General features: G+C 63.2%; 1 protein-coding gene across 9 annotated transcripts in view; it reads left to right on the forward strand.

The window, feature by feature from the left end:
* The window catches only part of AP2A2 (adaptor related protein complex 2 subunit alpha 2), a 47,899-nt gene that overhangs the window by 8,870 nt on the left and 18,543 nt on the right, over window positions 1-20,486 (forward strand). For 4 of the 9 annotated variants that reach the window (XR_014836673.1, XR_014836674.1, XM_021082580.2 and 1 more), the window contains exons 2-5: window positions 5,279-5,347; window positions 14,289-14,431; window positions 15,898-16,091; window positions 17,760-17,889. Coding sequence is in view for 7 of the 9 variants with exons in the window: in XM_021082580.2 (XP_020938239.2) it covers window positions 5,279-5,347; window positions 14,289-14,431; window positions 15,898-16,091; window positions 17,760-17,889 (536 nt within the window). In the remaining 2 variants the exon portion in view is untranslated. Of the gene's footprint in view, window positions 1-5,278; window positions 5,348-8,435; window positions 8,612-10,939; window positions 11,690-13,819; window positions 14,432-15,897; window positions 16,092-17,759; window positions 17,890-20,486 lie in introns of all 9 variants that reach the window. The other 5 variants (XM_085010387.1, XM_085010389.1, XM_085010388.1 and 2 more) reach the window with 3 other exon arrangements.

Genomic DNA, 20,486 nt, shown 5'->3' on the forward strand with positions numbered 1-20,486 from the left:
CAAGATAAATGAGAAAAACTACATCTCTCCCTGTACACCTCTCCCCTCATCCATTTGTCGTGGAGAAAGTAGGGAAGTGGAATAGAGAGCGGGGGGGGGGCAGGCTGGGGGGCCTGGAGAAGATGGGGTGTGAGGAGGTGGGGAGGCGACCTGGAAGGGAGCCGAGGGAGCTTCTGGAGAAGGAGCCCTCGGTGACGGTGTCGTGGCCGTGGCCCTGGGGACGGCGAGGTCGGGCGGCAGGGCGGTCAGTGTGGGCGCGGGCGGAGGGGCGGGGGCGGCAGGCGAGGCGGCCCTGTGGGAATTCCTTGGAGGTTTTCAGCGCCGGAGTGCTCTGGTCTAAGTTACTTTTGCCTTTAATGAACTCGTTCTGGTTTCTGTGTTGAGATCAGAGGAGCAAGGGTGGCAGGCGGACAGCGCGGTGGCTTCGGCTTTGCTGCTGGAGGTGCCGATGGCTGGGGCACGTGGGGATGGAGTGGAATGGTCACCTTCTTTTTTCCTTCTTTTTAGGGCCATACCTGCAGCACGTGGACGTTCCCAGGCGAGGGTCCAATCAGAGCTCCAGCTGCCGGCCTACACCACAGCCACAGCCACAGCCACAGCCACAGCCACAGCCACGTGGGATCCGAGTCTCGTCTGCAACCTACACCACAGCTCACGGCAAGACTGGATCCTTAACCCAGTGAGCGAGGCCAGGGATCGAACCCGCCACCTCATGGATGCTAGTTGGGTTCGTTAACCACTGAACCAGGATGGGAACTCCCCCTGCCCATTTTTTAATGGGGTGTTTTGTTCTTTTGATAGAGGCTCCATGTTTGTGTATTTTGGAGATCCCTTGTCCGTTTCTTATTTGCAAAGATTTTCTCCCATTCTGTGAACTGTCTTTTTTTTTTAATAGTTTCCTTTGCCACTGTGGGAATTCCAGGCCTGGTTTTAGAGCTTGCTGTTGACTTCTGTGCAGCCCGCCTTCAGTGTGGTTTTAGCAGCGATATTTTCCTCCAAAATAGGCTTTTGTTGGTCAATTTTGGGCTTTTGCTTACTCCACGAAATCCTTTTGTACCTGGACTAAGATTTTGTTTTCAGTGTAAGACGTACTCTCACTGCCGTAAGATGTGGGAGGGTTGGTGTGTTGGTTGTCGTGAGCTGGGATGGGCTCCTGCACCCCGGTTTGCATTGGGCTGGTCCGGGAATAGCAACAGTGTCATCTGACGCGTTCAGCTTGCGAACAAGAAGAAGTCAATAACCAGCGTATGTTGCCCGGGAGGAATGGCCAGGGCAGTAGTTCTAAAAACCCCAGAGCTTCTGGCATTCCCCTCGTGGCACAGTGGAAACGAACCCGCCTAGGAACCATGAGGTTGTGGGTTTGCTCCCTGGCCTTGCTGCTCATTGGGTTGAGGCTCCGGTGTTGCCGTGAGCTGTGCTGTAGGTCGCAGACGAGGCTCGGATCCCGTGTTGCCGTGGCTCTGGTGTAGGCCTGCAGCGACAGCTCCCATTTGAACCCTAGCCTGGGAACCTCATAGGCTGCGGCTGCAGCCTTAAAAAGATAAAAAAAAAAAAAAAAAAAAAATCCGAGAGTTTCTTTCAAAACCTGTCCCCAGAGAGCGCATTCTTTGCTCCCTACTGGATGCAGATTGCAGCTCGCTTGGGTGGTGGTTGTGGGCTGCTCTGGGTTACTCATTAGCTCGCAGAACTGCTGAGTCTGCTGTGGGGTCCCCTTCGGCGCTGGGTGTCTTCTGTGGCCGACAGACCTACCACGTTCTGGGTGGGGCCCGGGCAGGTGGCGAAGAGACGAGCCTGCCCTGCTGGGCTCAGCCCGCCGGCCAGGTGCCCGTGCTGACACTTCACCCTGCGGAAACCTCTCCGTCTCCCAAAACCAGGCCCTTCCCCAGAAGGGTCAGGTCGTTGCTGCATCTGCTCCCAGCAGTGCGGGCGGCTGGCTCTGGAGGGAGGCGCGGCGTGGGGGGCAGGAACCGGCCTTCTCCACCAAGGCCCTGCTGTCCCAGGCAACTTTCTCCGGGTGCGCTCACCGTGTGCGGGTGGATTGGTCATGCCAGTGACGCCGCCGCCTGCCAGGGCATTTTGGTAGACTTCGGCGTGTTGGTCTGTGTGCAGGTGTCTCTCCCGCCGTCACACTCGCCTCTGTTGAAAGCCTCACCTTGGACAGAGCATCCTGGGCGCGGGTGGGGTCCCCGAGGGCGGTGCAGCGCTGCCGCCTAGACACAGCCTTGCTCTGCGCAGCGGGACGCCGCCGCCGCCTTCCAGCGAGGGCCGGGGTTTGTGGGCGGGTGTCCTCGGTCCCCAGGCTGTTGGGTGCCGAGCACCGAGGCAGCAGTCCAGTTAGTGAGCCGGGCGGTCCAGCCCAGACCTGAGCCCGGGTGGGTCTGAGGGCTGAGGAGACAGACCAGCTTTTCCTCTGCACCAGCTGCTCGGTCTTGTCCTCAGATACTCGAAAGACTTTTCTCTTTAAAGTTCAGTAACTTTATTAGGATGTGCATTGGTATGTGCAATTTGGGGCTCATATTCCCAGGTATGGGGTGTGGTTTTAATTCTTTTGTTTACTTTCTGGAAAGCTTGTCCTTCTTTCCTTCCTTCCTTTTTCTTTTTTGTAAGGACCACACCTGTGGCATATGGAGGTTCCCAGGCTAGTTTCGCATTGGAGCTGTAGCTGCCGGTCTACACCACAGCCTCAGCCATGCCAGATCCTTAACCCATGAGTGAGGCCAGGGGTCGAACCCCCACCTCTTGGACCCTGGCCCGCTGAGCGACAGCGGGAGTGCCCTGGGAAGGCTTTCCCAGATGGCGTATTTGACGCTGTCCCGCTGTGCAGGTGCCTCCCCAGGGGCGCCTGCTGTCCACGTGCTGCATCCGGTGCATTTTCAGTGTTTACTGCCTTCTCCTGAAGCCTTCACCCCTCATTTCTCTCTAATTTAGGTGGTTCTCTGTCTTTCCGTCCTCTGTCCCTCTGCCATGTCTGTTTGTTCTTCTCTTCCCTCTCTTTTTATCCTGCGTTTCTTACATGGTTTGGGGGTGGGAGATGCTATGAATCTGGTGGCTATCAAGTCGATTGCTTGATTTGCATGTTTCTTTCTTGGGCCCCGCCCGAAGCATGTGGAAGTTCCCGGCCCAGGGGTTGAACCCTTGCCACGGCACTGACCTGAGCCACCGCAGTGACAGCACTGGATCCCCAAGCTGCTCTGCCACAGGGGAACTCCCTGAAATGATCACACACATTTCTGGTGGACGTGATTTCTCTTGCCTGATACCTGAGTTTTTCTGTGGAGGTTTACGTGTCTTCTTGGTTTTCTCACTCGTCCAGCTTGTTTTGAGCTTGGGGGCTGCAGCCTGGCTCCGGCCTGTGGGGCCGTCGGTCTCTCTCTGTCGGGGTGTCGTTCTGCTCCTTGCTCGTCTCTTCTCGTCATCTCTGTGTGTCGGGTGTGACCTCAGCCCTCCCCGCCCGCTGCTTGTCTTTTGCGGAGTTCGTCTCTGGGCCGTCGGGGGGCTGGCGGCAGAGTCGGTTGGCTTTTCTGCCCGCTCCCGTCTGCCGCCTCTGTCTGCCGCCTCTGTGGCCCTCTCTGTCCCTCGTCCCTCGGGGGCGGGGGGGAGGCCAGGTGAGGCCCCGGGTCCGGGGGGGGGGGGGCTCTCCCTCCCCCGCCTTCCCTCCCCCAGACGCACGGCCCGGGGTCTTGTCGTTTCTGATGGTCGCCCTTTTGCGGGAACGGTGCTCAGAGCTGGGAAGTGATTTCCTCTGGGGCACAGGGTTGTCCTCTCAGAGACGAGGAAACCGGGCACAGCCGGCAGCTGCTCGCTGCCAGCGGGGTCGGGGTCAGGGTCGGGGTCGGGCTCTCCTCGTGGCCTGCACGCCCCTTGCACAGAGCTGACTGGATTGTGCCTGTTTTGTTAAAGACCCCCAGCCCCCTCCCTCTCCCCCCATTGGCATGGCAGCTCCCCAGGGGCAGGAAGTCTGGCTTCATTCTAAGTTCCGGCACCAGGAACCGGGCCTGGTGGGGGAGGCCCTGACCGGGCCTTTCCCGGTGGGAAAGGGTCCTGCGTTAGTGCGGCAGATGTGTGTACTAGCAAAAGCTAGTAGAAAAAGATGGGGGTGTCGGGGGGGCCTGAGGGGTGTCCCAGGGAGAGGGCAGTTCCTTGCTGGGGAGCGGGAGGTGAGAGCAGTTCCAGGGCGGCGACCTCAGAGGCGTGTCTGGAGGAGGCCAGGGGAGCCGAGCGTGCGGGCGTCTGTGAGCGCCGGGTCTGCGGTGCGCTGCTTGGGGGGGTGCCCTGGGAGCCCCGCTCCCCGGGAGGAGAATCGGGAAACCCAGGCCTTGCCGGAAGAGGGTCTTTCATGGCAGACTTCACTCCGGCTCTCGAAAAGTGGTGGAGGTTCCCACAAGTGTGAACGTAAGACTCACCTGATCCTGCGGGATGGGCAGCTGTGTGTTTTGGTTTTTTCGGGGTGTGTGTGTGGAAGTTCCCAGGCCAGGGATTGAACACATGCCACGGCCGTCATCTGGGCCACCGTAGCGGCAGTGCTGGATCCTTAACCTACCTACCGAGCCACCAGGGGACTCCGGTTTGTTGTGTTTTACAGCGTTGCTAAGATGCGTGGCCCAGGCTGTTTCTGCGTGGAGTCACGGAGGAGCCAGCCTGGGCACCGTCCCATCTCCGTTGCACACGCGCACATCCTCGTTTCAGGAAGGCGGGCGTGGGGCGTGGGGCAGTTTGACCGTCGCATGTATAATGTGCCTTCCACCCTTTTAAAATATGATGGCTAATTCCCAGACTTCCTTGACTCTTATCAAAGAGGACTTGGCAGGTTGTGTAGGTTGGCGAATTTCATGAAGAAGGACAGTTAGACGCCTACAGTCGTTCAGACCTTATGCTTTAAGTGTCATCCGTGGCGGTAAAAGTCCGCCTTGGGACAGAGCCTTAGCCGGTAGCGGTTTATCGTGGAATCTGTTCGGTGGCCTTGGCGCGGCTCCACTTGCAGGATGAGGGAGGCAGGGCTGAACGCGGGCTCCGGGGGGCAGGCCCCTGTCCCTGGGGCCTCGCAGACGTGCTGCGGTCCTGACCACGCGGCTGCCCGCAGCTGTCAGAGCCTGGCTCCTGCCTCCGCTGCCCCCGGCTGGCCGCCAGTGTGGGCTGGTAGCTTCTTTCCTGGGCTCCTGAGAGCCGTGGTTCTGCCTTTGGTTCTGCCTTTGGTTCTGCCGTGTCTGTCTGGTCAGGGGTGGGTGTTTGTTTAGAAATCACTTAAAGCAAGATGCATTTTTGTCCTCTCTTTTTCTAGGCAAAAGTAAAGAAGCTGAAATAAAGAGAATAAACAAAGAGCTGGCAAACATTAGGTCAAAATTTAAAGGTAAGTGTGTTTTCTGTTAGGAAACGCTCTCTTGTAGCCTTCGTACAGCAGGGACTTAATCTTTTAACAGCTTTTTTTTCTCCTCACTTTAAACCAAGGCTACGGTCTGAGTGTCGTTTTGGTCGTGGCTGTGTTGGGATGAAAGTGGTCAGAGTCAGGCCCGCGGGTGTGCCTCAGTCATCCGATGGCTTGTGCAGAGATGATCCGATGACGGCCCTTCCCAGGACCGCCCTTGCCTGGAGCTGCAAGGACAGTGATCTAGAGCGGCCACTTCCACCCGCGGGCTCTGCTCCAGGAGGCCGAGGAGGGTGGGAGCCAGCAGCCGAGACGCCTCGGGGCCAAGGACGAGCCCCAGGCAGGGAGGGCGGCACAGACCTCAGCCCTTCTCCTTGGAGGTGTCGCCACAGGTCGATGCGTAAGCTCCCATGACCTGCCTGCTCAGGGAGCGGCTTCTCCGGAGGGGCTGGGGGCGGCCACCTTCGCTGAGCCTCCTCAGCTGGAAGAAGGGCCGAGTGTAGGTTTTCAGTCTTGGGACTTGTGTCCATGAGACTGGCCGGTCCCTTCAGCCTTCGTTTTTCAGGTAGGTTTTCCACGAGAGAGACCTGGTGCAAGTCTCTGAGCCGACCTGAGCCGCGAGAGTGGCTGAAATTGCCCCGAAGAGCTGCGCGGAGGAGGGGCTGGTGCCGTAGAGCCAGGCTGGGGCCTTGGCAGCACGTGCGCGTGGGTGTCCTGTGTGCTCAGACGACGCAGCAACTAGTGGAGCTGGGTTGTGACAGTCGATAGATGCTGCTGAGCCCCTGGGAGAGTAGTGTGTCTCAGTCTTAACCAGGCCCAAGGACCCTCTGGAAGCTCTGCAAACCGTGTGAAGTTGTGTGTGAAATGATTTGCTAATATATACTTTTGTTTATAACTTTCATTGCTTAAACCCTTTTTAAAATTCAGAATTTTTTATGGAGTTCCCGTTGTGGCGCAGCAGAAATGAATCCGACTAGGAACCATGGGGTTGCAGATTCGATCCCTGGCCTCACTCAGTGGGTTAAGGATCTGGCTCGGAATCTGCGTTGCTATGGCTGTGGCATAGGTTGGCGGCTGAAGCGACAATGAAACCCCTAGCCTGGGAACCTCCATATGCCATGGGTGTGGCCATAAAAAGACAAAAAAAAAAAGAAGAATTTTTTAGAGTGGTTTTAGGTTCCCAGCAGAATGGAGTGGAAGGTGCAGAGTGTCGTGTGTCCCCCCATGTGCCCACCCCTGGCCAGCCTCCCGTCTGCCACCTCCCCACCAGCAGCTGGAGACGCTGTGAGCCCGCCCGGACACGTCATCGTCACCCAAAGCCACTCTTGGCCTTAGGGTTCACGCGGGTGCTGTGCGGTCTGCGGGTGGCCAGACGCATGGGACATGTGCTCCCGGCTGGTCCCGCGCCCGCCCACAGCCCCGAGACCCACTCACCCTCCCCTCCTCTGCTGGCCGTCCCGAACCCTCTGCCGCCCTGAGCTGCACCTCGGCTGGCCGACGTGTCCTCGAGGTGGACCCCTGCCGCGGCCGCCTTTGCCCTCTCCGTCGGGTGCGGCCGAGGCTCCTCCACGCCTTTTTGCGGCCGGAGAGCGCCTTTCTTTCGGGGGCCGAATGCCGCCCCGTCGTCGTCTGAGTGCCGTCTGTGTGCCATTCATCTGCGGAGGGACGTCGAGGCTGGTTCCCAGTTTTGACACCTGGGAATGAAGCTGCTCTCAGCCTCCCTGGGCAGCGTCTCCGGTGGTCCTGCGTTGGCAGCTCTCGGGGCAAATACCAGGGAGCACGAGCGCCGAGCACACGGCGGGAGTATGTTTGGTTTTGTAAGGAACCGCCAGGCTGTCTCCTAAGCGGCCGCCCGCCTGCGTCCCCAGGGAAGGATGAGCGCTGGTGCCGCAGACCCGCCTGGCGTGGGCCACGTCCTGTCCTGGGTTTGGGCTGCTCTGGGGCGGGGGGGGTCTCGCTGGTGGGTTTGTGTTTTTATTTTTGGCTGCACCTGTGACATGTGAAAGTTCCCAGACCAGGGCCTGAACCTGTGCCACAGCTGTAGCCGGAGCCCCAGTGGTGACAAAGCCAGATCCTTAACCCCTGCGCCCCGAGGGAGCGCCTCACTGGTGTCGTGTAAGGGACGGCTCCCTGGGGACAGCTGGGGTGGCAGCCCTGCCGCGCGCACCCGCCGTCTCTGGTGAAGGGTCCTTCACGGGAGGGAGCGTCCGGGGCGGCGGCGGAGAGGCGGAGAGGGAAGCCGCCCCGATGCCCCCGATGGCGCCTGCTCGGAGGGCCACGAGCGGTTACCTGGTCAGAGGCTCCTCCTCCTGCCCCGCTTCCCTCAGCTGTTCCGTGGGCTGCTGATGCGCGCAGGCCGGGCTCGGGGGGGTGGGGACAGAACATCGACCAAGTGACCCTGTGAGAAGCGGGGGAGGCATCAGACAGAGGCCACGGGCCACCAGGCTTGTCCCTCGCCCTCAGGGAGCTTCGGAGTGGAGGTCGCCCGCCAGTGGTGTCTGGCCCGGGGTGGGGGTGTTGGGCCGCTGGGCCACAGCGTGAAGCCCCTCCAGCCGTCACGCGGGGCAGCCGGGTCTGCTGCCGGGGCGGCAGGGGGTCCGGGTGTGGAAGTGCGTGCGTGCGTGGTCCTGGGTGGGGGGCTCCTAGCGAGCGCTCAGCGTGTGTGGCGGAGGGGTCATGGCCCTAAAGGTGCTTTCTCTTGCCTCAGCCGCCCCTCCTGGGTGGGGAGGGAGGCCCCTCTGCTCCGTCGAGCAGCTGGCAGTTATGGAGCCCCGGGGGTCCTGAGAGGAAGCAGGCGCGAGGAAACCTGCCCCTTGCCCTCAGCAGGGAGGGCATGGCAGCTCCAACGGCGCTTCCAGATGCGTCTCCGTCTGGGCCGTCCACTGGAAACACGACTCAGGTCACACGTGCGACTCTGGATTCTCCAGGAGCCCCCTTGAAAAAGACGAAAAAGAAGCAGGCGAGACGAATTTTAATATTGTTCATTTAACCCAGGATGCCTAAAATATCATCACTGCAACAGGTACTCAACAGAAAAAGTTACTGAGATAACGTGCAGTTTTTCTCGTGCCAGGACTTTGAAATGTCACGCGTAGAACACACTCAGTTCAGAGCAGCCACGTGCGAAGCGCACGGCCACTGCGTGAGGCTAGAAGCTGCCATGTTGGACAGTGCAGACTTAGACCAGTCCTTCCAGTGGAACCAACTTAAGAAGAGGCCTGGTCCTGGAGTTCCCGTCGTGGCTCAGCAGTTGACGAACCCAACTAACATCCATGAGGATGTGGTTCGATCCCTGGCCTCGCTCAGTGGGTTAAGGATCTGGCGTGGCGTGAGCTGTGGTGCAGGTTGCAGACATGACTTGGCTCCTGAGTTGCTGTGGCCGTGACACAGGCGGACAGCTACAGCTCCAATCGGACCTCTAGCCTGGGAATCTCCATATACTGCAGGCGCAGCCCTAAAAAGACAAAAAACATAGAAGAGGCCTGGCGCTGAAAACAGCTTGCAAGTGTCCTGCAGTAACGAGAAGAGAGGCGGATTCCAGGGCCTGCGAGAGCGAGCAGGGCCTCACGCTGCGCCGGGGAGCTGGCTAACCCAGCGCAGCCCTGGGACGGGGCCTGGCTCTCCGTGACTTCCAGGTCTAGCGCGGCGGTTGTCCGCCGGGATTGTGCCGTCCCAGCCGGGTGGGGCGTGCGGCTGCCGTCCAGCAGGTGGAGGCCAGGCAGGCTGCCCCCGCCCCCGGCCCGGTCTCTGGTGGCCGCGGGCTGCAGTCGAGCAGCTGGGGTCTAGGTGGTCAGCCCAGAGCCCACCAAAGCGAGACCTTTTTCTCCTTTGACCTGAGGCCCCAGAGGCTGTGCCCTTCGGGCGAGAGCGGCCGGGGACGGATGCCGTCCTGCCCTAGGCCTGCAGCGGGCGTCTGGCCTTGGGTCGCTCCGCGGGACGCCAGGGAGGGACCCGCTCCTCTCGAGGGAGCTGTGCCTGTCGTCGGCTGGGAGGAGCCCACGGGGCACTTTTCCAGGATGCTGCCCAGCATCGTCGCAGATGCGGAGGCCCCCTGAGAATCGGGGTCCCGCGCGAGAGCTGGCAGAGACAACGGACAACGGAAGCGGGTCCAGACTCTGGTGGAGAACTAGGCGCACCGCGCTCACGGGGACAGAAGCGCCTTTGAACATTTCAGCGGCGGCCTTGGCAAGGGTTAAAAAGAGTGACGTAGCCGATTTTGCAGTAAGACCGAGGGGAGATTCTAGAACTGAAAGATGAGCAACTGCGATGGGGAGCTCGGGTGGGGGCCGTGCCTGGCAGGTGGCGGTGGGTCCGTGTGGGCAGGGAGACAGCCCCCCGGGCACAGAGGTCGGAGGGCCTGGTCCCCTCCCGGGAGGAAGTGGAACCACCGTGACGGACGTTCCCCACCGCTGATGCCGCGAGCACGGCCACAGCGAGGGAGAAGCCCGTGTCCGCACCTGGACGCGCACTTGGGACAGCGGGACAGGAAACCGGGCTGGGCCGGCGGGGTGTGGCCGGCGCGGGGGTGTCCCCGGAGCCGCGGGGACGCCGCTCCTGTCAGGATGGTGCCGAGGCTGTGTCCGCAACTCCTTTCAGAGTGAAGGTGATCGGACCTTTTCCCGACGAGGAGGAGAGGCCTGAGCTAGAGGAGGGCGGGGGCGCGCTTCAGGCCGGAGACCGGCCGTCCCGGGCCCGACGGGAGCGGGCAGCTTGGTGCCCAGGTCGCTGGGTGAGGGCAGCGTCTCGAGGGCTGAGGTGGACGTCCGCGGAGGTTGAAGTACTTGGCAGCAGGCCGAGGAAGGGGCCGGCTTGTGGACAGGGCTGGGGACGCCCAGGGGCGTCCTCGGGAAGCCTGGCCGTCTGCCACGCCGGAGGCTGTGCCCCGCGGTGGCGGTGTCTTCCCACCTCCCCCAGGAGGAGGTGGGCTCTAGGGCCGCTGGGCTGGACGAGAGCCATCTGGGGTCTTGGGGGCAGAGCCCTGGGCGGGAACCGGGGCTCGTGGATGCCACTGGGCTTTCCGGTGGGGGGAGCCGTTCCTGGGACATGAACTGGCCCTGCTCAGTCTTGGAACCTCTGGAAACAGGCATTGGGCGGTCCCGTCGGGAAGCTCGGCGGTGCTTCTCCTGCTGGGCTTCAGGAGTTTGCCCCGTAGCGACAGGAATTTGCTGGTTCGCTGCTGGGCCCAGCAGGTCCAGGTGCTAAGGGTCGAAAGACCAATAACAAGGCCCCGGAGGCGCAGAGGGACTTGGCAGAGACCCACCGCTTCGTGGGGGCAGCGGCCGCGCTGACGTGCAGGGCTGCTCTGCCCCCTCCAGGTGCTGCCGCCCGGTGGCACCGCTTGCTGTCACCTGCCCATCTCTTTCATCTTTTGCTCTTCTTTTCCTGGGATATTTTGGCAGAGTAATTTTTTTTGTTTGTTTTTAGGGCCGCACCCGAGGCATATGGAAGTGCACAGGCTAAGGGAGGAATCAGAGCTGTAGCTGCCGGCCTGCACCACAGCCACAGCAACGCAGAACCTGAGCCAGTCTGCAGCCTACACCCCAGCTCCCGACAACGCCGGATCCTTAACCCACTGAGCGAGGCCAGGATGGAACCCACGTCCTCAGGGATCCTAGTCAGGTTTGCTACTGCTGAGCTACAACGGAAACGCCAATGGCAGAGTAATTTTTCAAAAGGCTGTTTTTATGGGATGTAACCTTCCGTAAAATGCCCTCATTTTCAGTGTAGAATTTGAGTTTTGGTAAATACGTGCCAAAAGCCACCATTTGTGTCACCACCCCACAGACAAGACAGACAACCTTTGCACGCAGTGCGAGCCCTGCGTCCCTCCGCTTGGCCGCCTCCCCGGCCCCCGCAGGCCCGGAGCTGCTCTCTGCCGCCGGAGTTCTGCCGTTTCTGGGAATCTCACGGGGAAGGAGCGTGTGGTGAGGCCTTCGCGGTCTGCTGTCTGTGACTTGGCGTGGCGCTTCCGGGCTTTGCCCACGGCACTGGCCTGCTCACCAGGGTGCACGTCTGGGCTGTTTCTGTGCTGCCTGCCGGCTGGAGCTGCTGTGAACTGGCACATGGGGCTTGGCGTCACTCCTGGGACGCGCGCGTCTGACCTGTTGAGGATGCGCCGTGTCGTCGGGGGGCTGTCCTGTTTTGTGCCCCCAGCAGCCGTGTTGAGTCCGCAGCCCTCCACAGTCAGCCCTGCCAGAGCTGGGCGTGGTTCGTCTTTTAAACCGTAGTTTTTCTAGTGGGTGTGCAGTGGTGCCTCCCTGTGCTTTTAATTTGCATCCCCCACCCCTTTTTGGTCTTTTTGTCTTTTTAGGGCCACACCTGTGGCATGTGGAGGTTCCCAGGGGAGGGGTCTAATCGGAGCTGCAGCTGCCGGCCCACACCACAGCCACGCCAGATCCGAGCCGCGTCTATGACCTAGACCACAGCTCACGGCAACGCCAGATCCTTAACCCACTGAGCGTGAGGCCAGGGATCGAACCCGCAACCTCATGGTTCTTAATCGGATTTGTTTCCACGGCGCCACGATGGGAACTCCTCGTTTCCTTTTCTTAAAGAGCTGGATTCAGTAAGTGCTGGGGCGAGTCAAGAGGACGCCCCAGGTCTGTGGGGCTCCTGGGGAGGGAAGAGTTAGGCCTCTGGTGTGAGCAGTTCTAGAGCCTCTCCTGGCTGAGGTGGGGCTGGAGGGAGGCTCGGAGTCGGCTCTTACCTGGCCGAGCATCACAGGATGCTCGGGGAGCGCCCAGCTCCGGGAGAGAAGGGTGAGACGGGGCTCAGGGGAGCGTCGCCCAGGAGGACTGGTCTCTGGAGCTTGGGCGCACTTCCCGAGGGACAGAAGGTGGGGGCTGCAGCTGCAGGGGAACCTGTGGGCTCTTCCCGGCCTCTTACTTGTCAGGGTCTGCCTGGGGGTGGTCGGGTCCAGGTCTCGCAGTGGGCTGGGAGCCCGCCCCCGTGGAGGCAGGAGGCTGGAGACCTGCGTGTCGCAGGCCACAGCTGTCGCACGAGGCTCCTGTCCTTAAGGCACAGAGGGCGAGCCCATGTCTCACGAGGCTTCCTGGGTCATGAACAGAGCTTCTGGATGCCAGGCTGGGCTGGCGACCCTTCTCTGCCCTAAAGAGCAGTTACCTTGGGCTGCCTTGGCCACAGCCGCTGGCGGAAGGGATGGGTGAGGGCCCGAGAGGCGTGAGTGGCTCAGGCAGGAGGGGCAAGTGCCGGTGGCGCTTGCAGGGCTGGCCTGGCTCTGATGCAGTTGGCAGGCGATGGAAGGGCACCTGTCCTCCCCTCCAGCCGCCACTGGAGGACAAGGGGGCACGTTTCCCTTCTGTGCCAGCCCTGAGGGGCGCAGGCAGGAGCCCCGGTCCTCTGTTGGGGTGAACGTGTGGTCTGTGGCCTTTCCTACCTGCTCCCCTGGGACCTTCCCAGCAGTCAGGGGTGTGGGTGTCACTGTCTTCATCCCCCTGGCAAATAGAAGGGCCTCGGTGCAGCAGTGGGGATGACCGGAATCTCAACAGCCCTGGCCCACACCAGACCGGCGGAGGGTGGCCTCGCTCAGGGGTGCCAGGGCGGGCCATACCGAGGGCAAGGGGGACGGCGCTGTGAGGAGCTGCTGCACTGCCTCGAGGGTGCAGGACCAGCAGCAGGTGGCCCCAGAGGATGGATTTGCAGTCGCCTCCTTGGAGCCCGGGGGCAGCTCAGAGAAGCCAGGGTGCAGGCCACATTAGGTGGGCGGCTGGAAGGGAGAGGCTTCTGCGGGGTCACTCGAGCAGGTGAGAAGCGCTTGAGACCAGGAGGGTCCTGCGGGGACAGGTGCCAGGGGAGGGGCCAGCTGCGCGTTGGCCGCCTCTGCCAGGCCTGGGGAGAGCAGGCCTGGGCCAGGCGTCCTTGGGGGCTGTGGCTTCTCTCCGCTTGTGCTGGGTTGTGGCCCAGACATACCAGTTTCCCTGTCTGTCCCCTTTGTGGGTACAGCACACCCCTTCCACCCCCCCCCCCCGAGCTTGTGCTCCTTAGGGCCTGGCTTCAGCCAGGGTCACCTGTCACCTCCTCTCTGGGCTGGGACCTGGGTTGGTCCCTGACTCTGCGAGGTACTTGTGAGGTTCCCAGATGGCCTCATGGCATTGGCTTCCCCCCCAGGTCCCGGCAGCGCCCCCCCCACAACGTCCGGCCCAAGGCTCTTAGCTGCTCTCCCCGAGCCGTGGGCCTGACTCTCCAGTGTGCTCGGCCCTCAGATGCTGCCTCTGGTGTCCCCAGCGCCCAGCCTTAGGGGCTGTGGGAGGGACCCTGCGTCGGGTCCTGCAGCACCTGGCCCGGAAGACGGCCAGCCTCCCAGGCGGTCCCCTCTGTTGTTGGCTAGACAAGTCCCGCACTTCCCGGGGGAAATGACAGCTTCTGGTATTGGAGACAGCATTGCTCAGCTGTCCTTTTGTGGGTTTTTTTTTTTGCTTTTTAGGGCCACATTCGTAGCATATGGAAGTTCCCAGGCTAGGGGTCGAATCAGAGCTGCCCTTGCCGGCCTGCACCACAGCCACAGCAACCCTTGGATCTGAGCCATGTTTGCGGCTCACAGCAACGCCGGGTCCTTTACCCGCTGAGCGAGGCCAGGGATCGAACCCGTGTCCTCGCGGTTCCTCGTTGGGCTCGGTAACTGCTGAGCCACGACGAGAAGCCTGATCTGCCTGTTCGCAAGCACTTAAAAGGCCAAGTTCCCGGGCCAGACAGGGTGGCCCGGCAGGGGCATGGGCAGTTGGAGTGAGGCCGCCTGCCTGCATCTGCCCGGGTCCGTCTGGGGGCGGGCCTCCTGCCGTCGGGTGGGCGTCCGGACTGGTGGCGTGCGGGGACACGTTGGGACTCCACCGTGCACGCCGCCGTGTGCTGGCTGGGCTGGCGCTGTGTCCCACCGCCTGCCTCCTGCTCCGCCCGCCCCTGCCCGCAGGTGACAAGGCTCTGGACGGCTACAGCAAGAAGAAGTACGTGTGCAAGCTGCTCTTCATCTTCCTGCTGGGCCACGACATCGACTTCGGCCACATGGAGGCCGTGAACCTGCTGAGCTCCAACAGATACACCGAGAAGCAGATTGTGAGTGGCGGCCGCGGCGCTCGGCCCTGCCCCCGGGGCCCCCTGAGAAGGGGCCGTTTTTTTCTTGCCTTTTTTTGGTCTCTTTAGGGCCGCCCCTGCGGCACATGGACGGTCTCAGGTGAGGGGTCCCATTGGAGCCGCAGCCACCGGCCTGCGCCACAGCCACGCGGGATCCGAGCCGCGTCTGTGGCCTACAGCACAGCTCCCGCAACGCCGGAGCCTTAACCCACTGAGCGAGGCCCGGGATCGAACCTGTGTCCGAAGTCAGATTCGTTCGGCTGAGTCCCGACAGGAACTCCTTTTCTTGCTTTTTGCTTCCACCTTCCACCGAGTCGGGGTTCCTGTGGGTTTGGGTGGGCGCGGCCCGGACCCAGCAGGTCCCACATGACGCGTGCCGGTCCCCACGAGGCCTGCCCCCGAGGGAGGGGCCGGCGTCCCTCCCCCCGTGCCTTCGCGGGCACCTCACAGCCCCGCTCCCCTTGTGGCCCCTCGTGCAACTTGTTTTCGCAGCGGGCGCCGCAGCCGCACGGTTTAGAGGCCAAAGGCAGGCGGCCGCGCCTCCACTGCCGTGCCTTCCCAGGCGGGACCGGTGCCGGGCAGCTGTGGCCCTCGCAGGCTGGGTGACGTCGGCCCTGCGTCCTCTTGGAGTAGGATGATTTCTGGGTTTTCTTGAGTGTTAGAGAGTAACATTTTCCTCCCATTTGTCCACAAACTTAACTTACAGAAACGGAAAAGATACCCCAGGTGCCCCCGGAATTTTGTGAAGTATTAGTACTTGCTCAGCAGGATTTATTTTGCTGTGGAGCCTGCAGTGTGCCGGGGGGTCCCGGGGGCGCGTGGGTCCTGCTCTTCTGCGGTGGGGAGACGGCATCACCCCAGGCGGGAGGCCGGGGCTGTGGCCGGTGCCCAGCGAAGGACGCGCCTACAGCTCCCCGGGCCCTGAGAAGCGGGAGGCGGTAGGGAGGGCTCCCTGGGCTGAGACGGGACGCGGGGTGGACGAGGCGGGCGGGGGCAGAGAAGGACAGCCAGAGGTAGAGCAGGGTGGGAACTCGGAGGAGGCGGCGAGCTCCCTGGCCCGCTTTTCTCCCGAGACCCCTGGGGGCTGAGAATTCAGTGTCCCGGCGTGGGGGTGACGCAGTCTGGAACCCGGGGAAGCCGGGGCCAGAGGCGGATTCATGAGAGAGGGAAGGCGGCCGGCAGCTGCGTTTCTGGACGTCCCGCAGTTGCTGCGTGACAGCCGAGGCCCCTCCCCAGGCTGCTCGGGACGGCGGTGCGCGCAGGTCACCGGCGAGACGCGCGTGGGGCCGGGGGACCGAGGTGGCTGATCCCGTGCGGACAGCGCCTCGGTGCCTCTTGGGCTCGTCCCCAGACCTTCCCCGGCGGGAGGAAGGCGGACGGGCCCGCAGGGCAGCCTGGAAGCAGCCAGCGCGCTGTGGGCCGAGCCTCTGTCCTGTCTCCGCACCCAGGGCTACCTCTTCATCTCCGTGCTGGTGAACTCCAACAGCGAGCTCATCCGCCTGATCAACAATGCCGTCAAGAACGACCTGGCCAGTCGCAACCCCACCTTCATGGGCCTGGCCCTGCACTGCATCGCCAACGTGGGCAGCCGCGAGATGGCCGAGGCCTTTGCCGGGGAGATTCCGAAAATCCTTGTAGCCGGGTAGGCGTCCGGGGCCGGGCTGCAAATGCGCTTCCCCCTCGCGTGAAGTGGTTCAGTGTGGAACCACTCAGAGACGGTGCCGCCCCGGGCCCTCCCCGTCGGGTGCGGCGCCGAGAGGACGAGATGGAGACGCAGAGCGTTTAGAGGCCCTCCCGCCCCGGAGCTGCCGAGGAGCCGGTGGAGCCACCACCTGCACTGGGGCCTCACAGGGCACGCGGTGGCCTGCGGGCACGGTGCCACTTCTGGCCCTTTCCCGGAGGCGGGACTGAGGCAGCCGTCGCGCACCCAAGTCCTCAGGAACCCCCTCTGTCGTTTGGAGGGAAGCCGGGGGGCTGGCGGCTCTGAAGCCGTTTGAAACAGCGCCGGGCCATCCTGGAGGGCACGGCTGCCCGCCGTGCCCGGTGTGTGTGGCGCGGGCCCAGAGGGACAGGCATCCGCCCTCGTCCCCAGAGTGTCCGCCTCCAGGAGAGAGCTTCTCAGTAGAGGGACTTCTCTTTGCTCTGGAACGGCGGGCAGTTTAGGGGTTTTTCATCTCGGTTTGGGCCCATGGGGAATGAGCAAGCTAAGAAGAGGCGAGGGGGAGAGACGGCCCCACGCCTTCCTCGTCCCTCCGCACGGGACAGGAGCCCCGCTCAGCTGGCAGGCCCCGGGCCTGGGCACGGGTTCTTGCAGACGTATCTCTTTTGTTTTTTCCCTTCTTTTCTCTGCCCACACCCGCGGCAGAGGGAGGCTCCCAGGCTAGGGGTTCGAATCTGCTACAGCCGCGGCCACAGCCATGCAGGATCTGAGCCGTGTCTGCGGCCTACACCATAGCTCACGGCAACGCCTGAGCGAGGCCAGGGGTCGAACCCACATCCTCATGGGTCCCAGTCGGGTTCTTAACCCACTGAGCCAGGAGGGAGCGCCTTCCAGACATGTCTGGACGGCCCCACCGGGGCCCTCCATGGCAGGGTTGCTGCCTGCCTGGCTGCGCAGCCGGACTGGGCTGGGGTTAGGGAAGGGGGGTGGGGGGCAGCTCCCTGGAAACTGTCCTTAGCCGGCCTTACAGCCGGGGCAGAGCACCTCCAGGTGCCCCTCTCCTGGGCACCTGCGTGTCCCCGCCGGCCTCCCCGTGCGGCTTCCAGCTCGCGGGCTTTGCACGCAGCTGCTCCAGGGCTTTGGCAGCAAGGATCTGGGCAGGTGCGTGACGGCAGTGGGGGCGCAGGAGGGCTCCCGCCCCTGCCGGTCATGATGCAGGTCGGGGACACGGGGCTCCGTGGCCGCGCAGGTGCTCAGACACCTGCCGGTTGGGATTGGGTGTAATTATGTGCGCTGTGAGAAATGCCGCAACTCCGTCACCGGAACATGAGCGGACTGTCAGCCTGCACCGCCAAGGCTGCCCTCAGCCGCTGGGAGGTACCAGGGACCGGAACTGCCGCCTCGGTGACGAGCAGGGGGCTGGTGGCTCGGCCCCTTTCTGTGGCCGCGCTCGGGGCGAGGCCCAGGCCTGGGGAGACGGCCCCTGGAGCTGATGGCTGTCCATCACTGTCCAGGCGCAGGCGGCACGGAGACCCTCTGCTTCCTTGGGGCTTCTGGGCAGTTCTCTGCAGCTCTGGGCCGCGCTCGGCGTGTGGGGGCCACACGGGGTGCCTCTGCAGCCCCGGAGTGACCGTGCCGTCCCTCTTGCAGAGACACCATGGACAGCGTGAAGCAGAGCGCGGCCCTGTGCCTGCTGCGCCTGTACAGGACGTCCCCCGACCTCGTCCCCATGGGCGACTGGACGTCCCGCGTGGTGCACCTTCTCAACGACCAGCACTTGGTAGGTGCCTGCAGACGGGCCCTCCCCCTTCAGAACAGCGTCGGGGGGCGGCTGTGTCATTTCCGACCTGCACAGCCCGTGGCTGGAGCCTGGGGCCCCTGCCGTGGGGCACGGGCTCACCCTCTCGCTGGGCACAGAGACTTCCAGGAGTAGCCCTCGCTGCATGTGCCTCGCTTCGGGCTGTCGTGGGGGTGCCCCGTGGCCCCCGCTCAGCTCTGGCCTGCACCTTGCTCCTCTGCACAGCCAGCCCACGAGCCAGGCTGGGTCCTCCCCGCGTCACAGGTGCGGACGGGGAGCGGAGGGCCGCTCAGTGGCTGTGGCTGGCCTGGCCGCGCGCTCCAGGCCCTGGTCCGCCGTGAAACGGAAGGCGGGCTCAGCAAGAAGCTGGCGCTGGACCGAGGGGCCTCGTCCGCCTGGGTTGGGTTGTGCGTGAGAGAATCGAAACTCAACCTGGAGTGTCCCATTGCACTGTTAGCTGTTACTTCATTTTTTTCCCCAGAAGAGAAATCCGCCTTAAAAATCAACTTGAGGAGCTCTCTGGCAGCCTAGCCGTTAGGGGTCTGGTGTTGTCTTTGCTGTGGTGTAGGTTTTATCCCTGGCCTGGGAATCTGCACGTGGCAGGGGCAGCCAAAAAAAAAAAAAAGAAATTAACTCGGAGTGCCCGCCGTGGCATAGTGGAGACGAATCTGATGGGCATCCATGAGGAGGCGGGTTCTATCCCTGGCCTCCCTCAGTGGGTTAAGGATCTGGAGTTGCCGTGAGCTGTGGTGTAGGTCGCAGATGCGGCTTGGATCTGGTGTTGCTGTGGCCGTGACATAGGCTGGCGACTGCAGCTCCAGTTGGAGCCCTAGCCTGGGAACCTCCATATGCCTCGGGCGTGGCCCTAAAAAAAGACAACAAGATTAACTTAAAAATAGACGATTACCGCGTGTGGATTGGGAGGGAGCTGGTGGTGGTGCTGGCATGTCGCGGGGGCACAGCCCGTTTCCCACGCTTACCGGGAGCGTGGGGGTCGCATGGGGCAGCCTCCCCAGCGTGGAGCGGGCATTCCCCGGCCGTGCTGCCGGGAAGGGGCCCCGGGCCCGAGCACTGTGCCTGCAGCTTTCATGTGCTGACCACACACACGGGGCCGCGCTCGGGCTCTTAGGGTTCAGACTCTGCCCGTGGAGTCAGGCGGTGATGCTGGAGATCGCGGGCCTCTCACCGGTTTTGCAGATGAGGAGAGAGGCTCAGAGAGACTGGCTGGCCTCACTCAGGCCCAGGCTGGAAGCTGGAGTGGACGGAGGGCCTGGGCTGCTGTCTGGAACCGCTAGCCACCGGCAGGAGCAGAGGAGGTGGGGCGGGGGCCTCCGGGGGTGCCATGCTGCCCTTTGTGCGTCTTGGCACCTGTCGGCTTCACTCCTGCTTGTCAGGGGAGCATCCTGCAGCCACGTGGGGCAGGCGCCCAGGCCCGCACCGGCGGACGTCCGCCCGGAGCACTGCATTCCCAGGGCGGCCGGGCCCCTCTTGGACACTGTGCTTCTGCCCTGGCTGCTGGGCTTGCTTTTGTACGTCCCGTCCGTGGCTCTGTTGCCGAGGGTACTGCCTGGCCCTTCCTGGTGGGGCCCTGCTGGCAGTGGACAGTGGGGGGCATTGGCAGCCAGCCGGGGCGGGCCGGCCTCATTGCCGGCTGTCCCTTCATCGGCAGGCCTGCCGTCCGTGGGCCACGGCTTCCGTGTCATACACCTCCTGGTTTTGCCACGGAAGGCCCAAGATTTGGCTTCTTGGGTCTCAAGGTCAGGGGTCCCTGGGTGTTCGGGTGTTTGTGTGTGTGTGGGGGGGGTCCCTGTGAGCGGGAGCAGGGCCGGTGTTAGGGAGTGGGGTCTCTGATGTGCAGCCCCTCCGCCAGGCCGGTGCAATGCCAGATGGGGCCCAAAGGCTGGCGGGGGGGCAGGAGGGGGGGCGTGAGCATGAAGGAGCGGGAGGAGCTGCCCGGGCCGCGTGGGCCCCCAGCCCCCTCCTGTCCATGCCGCCTGCGGAGACCCTGCGCTCAGCAGCCCGGCTCTGTCACAACCTCGCCTGCTTCACTCACTCACCGCCCGCGCGGCTTCCTGGAGAACCAGGCCAGGTCCTGAGCGAGCCTCTGCCCGTGGAGCCCGCAGGCCGTGCCGGCCGCGTTCCTTAGGCTCTGGACGCGCTGCCCCGACCAGCGGACCGCCCGCAAGGCAGCTGGAGCCGCGTCTTTGACGTGGCCTTCGTGGTGTCCTTGCACAGCCGGGGGACTCGCACGGCGGTGGCTCGGGTGAGGTCGGCTGTGGGGCTCGCCGGCTCCTCGTCTCGGCCTCTTTGCCGCAGGGCCCCTGCCGCCTCCCCCGCCCGCTCAGCAGGCGGCTGCCGGCCCGCGAGACGAGGCCGGTTTCCGTCTGTTCCTCGGGGAGCTTCCTGGCTTCGCCTTTGATTCTTGCCTGTTTGCCTCCTGGGCCTGACCGGCGTCTCCCTGCCGGAGACCGAGTTGCTGGGAAGAAACGCCAGTGTCCTGGGCCGCGTGCGGAGGCCAGCGCCACCGGGGCTCCCTGGGGAGGTCGGCGGTCCTCGGGACTGCGGCGCTGCTGGGACCG

The sequence above is a fragment of the Sus scrofa genome, chromosome 2, assembly GCF_054392235.1.
Source record: "Sus scrofa isolate SSC_HxYL_T2T_F1_AM1 chromosome 2, Sscrofa_HxYL_maternal_Yorkshire_Landrace_v2.0, whole genome shotgun sequence".
Lineage (NCBI taxonomy): Eukaryota > Metazoa > Chordata > Mammalia > Artiodactyla > Suidae > Sus > Sus scrofa.